The sequence below is a fragment of the Helianthus annuus genome, chromosome 2 (genome assembly GCF_002127325.2).
Source record: "Helianthus annuus cultivar XRQ/B chromosome 2, HanXRQr2.0-SUNRISE, whole genome shotgun sequence".
Lineage (NCBI taxonomy): Eukaryota > Viridiplantae > Streptophyta > Magnoliopsida > Asterales > Asteraceae > Helianthus > Helianthus annuus.
This window is the reverse complement of record NC_035434.2, coordinates 172,501,247-172,506,956: the sequence shown is the minus strand read 5'-3', so window position 1 is coordinate 172,506,956 and position 5,710 is coordinate 172,501,247. Positions and strand designations below refer to the sequence as shown.

The 5,710-nt window shown below is 35.1% G+C and overlaps 1 protein-coding gene across 1 annotated transcript; it reads left to right on the top strand.

Moving 5' to 3' along the window:
• Positions 1–376: 376 nt before the first annotated feature.
• On the top strand, positions 377–4,790 carry LOC110927251 (probable aldo-keto reductase 2). Its single transcript, XM_022170904.2, has 5 exons — positions 377–818; positions 897–1,100; positions 2,131–2,303; positions 2,380–2,482; positions 4,305–4,790. Exons 1-5 carry the CDS (start codon positions 597–599, stop codon positions 4,623–4,625), a joined length of 1,023 nt encoding a protein of 340 aa, XP_022026596.1. The 5' UTR covers positions 377–596; the 3' UTR covers positions 4,626–4,790.
• The last annotated feature ends 920 nt before the right edge of the window (positions 4,791–5,710 follow it).

The following is a 5,710-nucleotide window of genomic DNA, read 5'->3' as shown; positions in this document are numbered from 1 at the left end:
AGAATACGTACTTGATGTTTGCAAACTCTTGCAAGTTATGTCCTTTAGCCCTAACTCAGTTAATTTTTGTGGTTATTCCAAATGGACCCCACATGAGAGTAAAATGACCAAAATACCCTCACGTGGGATCTATTTGGTTAGATGTAACCACAAAAATTAACTGAGTTAGGGCTAAAGGACATAACTTGCAAGAGTTTGCAAACATCGAGTACATTTTCTGTAATTATTAAAGACAAAGGACACAGTTTGAAATAAGTGAAATATATAAAGGACGATTTTTATAATTTACTCTATATAAAATTATCTCAAGTCCAACTATTTTGACGTATTTATATCTCTCTCATCTCAATATTATCAAAATCGTGAAAGAAAGTAATTTTATTCAAAACTACACCACATAACTTAAAACTTTATAGTAATTTTTCAGATCACTATCAATATCATGTAAACCATTTTCAAATAACTAGGGTAATGTCGTCATCAGTGATCTCATTTTCTTCCTTTGCTTCCATGTATAAATAACGGCTAAGCTTACCATTCTAGTTTCTCACAACAAATAACAAACACTAGGCAGAATCCAACGTTCAGAAACAACAATGGTCATGTCAAAGGAAGTGCCACAACTGAAACTAGGTTCACAAGGTCTGGTTGTTTCAGCACAGGGATTGGGTTGTATGGGTATGTCCGCACACTACGGACCAGCAAAGCCCGAACCAGAGATGATCGAGCTCATACGCCAGGCCATCGACTCTGGGATCACCTTCCTTGATACCTCCGACTTCTACGGCCCTCACACCAATGAAATCCTAATCGGCAAGGTTGGTATCTAAGTTGTTGTTAAAATAGGGTTGCTAGTTATTTTTATTTCATTTGAGGAATGTTAATACTTTGTGTAGGCTTTGAAAGGAGGATATAGAGAGAAAGTTCAAGTTGCTACTAAATTTGGAGTACGTTTGATAGATGGAAAGCCTCCGGTAGTTTGTGGTGATCCTACGTACGTCCGGTCTGCTTGTGAAGCTAGCTTGAAACGACTTGATATCGACTGCATTGATCTCTACTACGCTCATAGGATTGACACTAGTATCCCAATCGAAGTCACGGTTTGTCTTTTCTTTTTTTAACAACAATTTTTTACACCTGAATACCACTTAATCTTGCACTTGTAAATGTTTAAGCTCACACCATTTTATGGAGGGCAAGGACAATACCAATAGACTATTAGGTCATGGGTGAAGTCAGACCATCTGGTGTAGGGGTGGAAAAGTGGCGTGGAAGCCACAACAACGCCGGAACACCACCCCGAAGGCGGCGTTGTGGCTTGCGTGAGGGAGGAGGCGGGAGGATTTCCACATGCATTGTGTTGTTGATGATGATGTGGGCGATGGTGATTGGGTGTGATTTAGAGATTTGTTTTTTTTTTTCTTTTTTATTTAATAGATTTGTTTTAAAGTATAATAATAAAAAATGTATGCCACTTGTCATGCCACCCTTTCATGTGTCGTATCACTCCTCCCGTTTTTTAACCACGTCACTATTCTGACGTGTGCTGGCTTGACGTCACACAACGCTCCCTTTTCAAGCCCGCCACTCTGTATAGTCTTAGGGTTTGATTTTAGGGACAACTGCATATTTCCCATTAAAATTTTCTTAATTGCCTTTTGCCCAACTTAAAATTAAAAATGCATACATCCCCTTCTTTAACTAATAAAATCACAAATTTACCCATTTTTATTTTTATTTTTATTTTTTCACTTAAAACAAGTTAAATAAAATCACAAATTTACCTATTCTCATCACTTTGAGTTATCGGTAGTTTACTACAATTATTATTAGTAGTTTTTGTGTTGATTCTTATAGTCACACTTTTATCTTATTTAGACTACTATAGTTTACATGTAAAGGTTTTAGAGTTGGGGTCTCTGAGCAACTTTTTTTTTATTGGGACAGAGGTAAGGTTTGCCTCTATCGTAAGTGAGATTTTACTAAGTACATGTATTTGTTTGTTTGTTTAGAAACATCAACATTTTGAGTAATTTTAAGCAATTTCCATCTTGTATAGTATCCATGATAAGATTGAGTTGTTCTTAATTATAACACTTGTATATATGTGTAACAAATTGTTATGAAAAGATGGGAGAACTAAAGAAACTGGTAGAGGAAGGCAAAGTGAAGTACATAGGGTTATCAGAAGCATGTGCTTCAACAATTAGAAGGGCTCATGCCGTACATCCTATAACCGCAATACAGACCGAGTGGTCTTTATGGTCACGAGATTTGGAGGATGATATTGTTCCTACTTGCAGGTGATCTTCACAAGTTTTGATAGATTACACCCCTAGCTAGTTAGCTTTGATGGAGATTTTATGATCTGTTTTGTAGAGAACTTGGCATAGGGATTGTTCCATACAGTCCTCTTGGTAGGGGATTCTTGGCTGGTGGTGCAACATTGGTTAAAAACTTGCCAGAGGGAGACACAAGGAAGGTATTATATTTATAGCACATGCTATTGGGTAAAAAGGAAAATGTGAAAGATTGATAAAGTTAGAGGAAAACATTCTTTGACGAAAAAAGCCTTAAATAATGGAATTCTGGTCTTATTGTTGGGCCAAAGTATCGTCGAGACCTTTCTTTCCACTTCTCGTGGCCCCGTAACTCCAATCATAGCCTAAGTTATTGTTTAAAGTCTAGATAATTACAATCGTTTTTTCAATCGCAAATAGCCTTTTATGACCGATTTGCGAGTTTTGTTTTGCAACCGCGTCTTTAAGACCATGCAATCCTTTGCTTTTTTTTCTTTAAAGTTAAAAGCAACTCAAGTTCCCGAAATAAAATATCAAAATAATCTTCTTTAAAATATATATGAAACAATTTGCAAAGCATGAATTGTAACACGCCCAATTAGCAAGATATCGAGAGTATAACGATGTGATATATTACTTTTATTTACGTTTTGATATAAATTATACTCAAAATCAAGCCATGTCAAGGCTCACCAAGTTCACTTGGTACATTTTTAAGCGTGCTTAAAATAATACACTTTATAACAAAAGGGTGGAGTTCTAGAGTGAACACTAGTGTATTTGCGAACTGAGTGAACAAATCCTGGTCATTGATCTATACACGTGTATGGTCAGGATCTCATCATCAAATCGTAAAACACACTAGTGTATTTCAGCATCAAATCCTGGCCATTGATCTACACACGTGTATGACCAGGATTAGTTCACTCAGTTCGCAAGCTACACTAGTGTTCACTCTTGAACCTAATCATCCTTATAACAAATGCGCGACAACTTTTTACTAAAAACACATGTTTTTATGTTCGTCCAAATGCGGATGAAGATCCCTCAAAGAAAAGAAAATCTCTTGTTACCTATTGTTCAACGATATTTTCTATTCCACCGCAACATCAGGGAATTTCATAATTTCACAAGTGTGTTTACAAATTCAGAAAAATCCAAATAATTATACAAGGTATTCAATCATCCATAATATAAAACAAATATCCAAATATTAAAAATGTAACAGTTCTAAGTGGCAATAAACTATGTATCAAATCGCTTGAGATGTAGTAAAAACTGAATCTTCCACCAGTGGCGGACCCAGGATTTTATTTCAATGGGGTCCATTTTCGGGTCGGTCCTTGTTTGGGTCGAGTTAAAGTGAGGTTTAAACTAGATTTAAAAAAAAAATAAGAAAAATGGGCTTATCAAGGATTGAACCCATGACCTCTTGGTGGAAAAGAGGGAGATTTACCACTGCACCAGCTTTCTTTTTATTTCTATGGTGTCCACCTAATTGTGTTTATGGGGTCCATATACAATTTAATATACCAAATCTACTATTTTTTTAAAAAGATTGGGGTCCGGGGACCCCGGTGACACCAATGTGGGTCCGCCCCTGTCTTCCACTATTATAATAAAAATCTAGTAAGGTATGAGAGATAATTTTTTTTTCTTGGAAATTAAATTTTCATTCCAATGATCAAGGCAAATTACATAAGGATAGCAGGAGCAACAAACTGCGCCGCCATCCTTTTCTGAATAGAAAACCCTAATCTACTGAATGAAGATAATTAAAAACACAAATAAGAAATGAAATATTAAAAGTCAAAAGTTGAGCTTGTTGGAACATATCAATAAATCCTTTTGTTGGCAGTTAAAAAAAATTGAATGTGAAGGTAGTAACAGGTGCATTTGGCCAGTAGAAAGTCAAATATGGACTTTTGTTAGTTGTTAAAAAATAGTGTTCATTACTTACCGCACAAATGGAACCTTAGTTAGTTGTATTTAAATTCATTACAGGAATATCCGAGGTTTAAGAATGTTGAGTACAACAAGATTGTGTTCGAGCGGGTGAATGAGATGGCTACAAGGAAAGGGTGCACCGCGGCTCAACTAGCACTGGCGTGGGTGCACCACCAAGGAATCGATGTGGTTCCAATTCCTGGAACCACAAAGGTTGAAAACTTGAACCAAAACATTAAAGCTTTGTCTATAAAGTTAACACCAACAGAAATGATGGAACTTGAATCATATGCTTCAAGTGATGTGGTGAAGGGGGATAGGCATGTATACATGCAAAGAACTTGGATAAATTCAGAGACTCCTCCACTGTCCACTTAGAAAGGGAATTTATGTTTCTTTAAATAAATTAGTACATGTGTGGTTTCTTGTATTGTTAAGATGTCAAGCTTTTAGAGCTTTGGCATTTTAGCTTTCATTTTCATGATTATGTTGTATAATAAATGATCGTGTGTGTGTTTTAAAGATTGTTACTTTGTTGGAACTTATGTTATGCTTGATGGTGTTAATTATGTTGATTGTTACTTTGTTGGAACTTATGTTATGCTTAATGGTGTTAATTATGCAGCATAATTAACACCATCAAGGATAACATAAGTTCCAACAAAGTAACAATCTTTAAAACACACACACGATCATTTATTATACAACATAATCATGATTTATGCTTTAAAAATTGTGATTTTGTTCAATATGTTTCATATGTTCAGTTTCGTCGAATCCTTTATACTATCTAACATAATTCGAGTACGCTATTTATCTTATTATAATTAGTAGGTTGTTGTTGTTGGTTAAGGTCGGGTTACGTTTTGTTGTGTTGATCGGAAAACAATTTTTGTAATATTCCAACTTTTTTAATATTCTAATAGTATATACATATACTTACAATTAAGAATTATGAAAATTATAATATATAATTTCATTATTTGCTGAAGAAAAGGGATAAAGCTCAAATTAGATTTGAAATAAAGAGTTATATTAAACTGACTGTCATCTACATTTGATGTACATTTGACGTACATTTGATTTTCTTTCTTATATTTATTTCCACACTCAAGGATTTACGTCAATTAACCCATATAAGAAATATATGGAAACACCCATGTAATTAATATACAAGAGGGCTGTTTCGCAAATTTTGAATGCAATGTTGAACGATTAAGAGGTGTGAACCATTAATGGCCAGTATAATGTTTGATCAGTTAGAGGCAAATGTCTAACCAATTCTGATTACAAGTCTTAATCATTCAGATTCAGCATAAGAGGGGGTAGGGGTGGTCATCACTCATCACTCACTCACAACTTTCAATCAAGTTCCGTCATGTCATCAATCATTATTCCATCACTCAAAACCTTTTCTAGTGTAAATGTCCATCACTCACCACCACACCCAACAATTTCCCCAC

Bases quoted from the DNA above. Each gene is read 5' to 3' on its own strand.
- LOC110927251 (XM_022170904.2), top strand. From the start codon at position 597: ATGGTCATGTCAAAGGAAGTGCCACAACTGAAACTAGGTTCACAAGGT. The intron at 1,101-2,130 runs GTTTGTCTTTTC...TGTTATGAAAAG, and splicing joins GTATCCCAATCGAAGTCACG to ATGGGAGAACTAAAGAAACT. The intron at 2,483-4,304 runs GTATTATATTTA...AATTCATTACAG, and splicing joins CAGAGGGAGACACAAGGAAG to GAATATCCGAGGTTTAAGAA.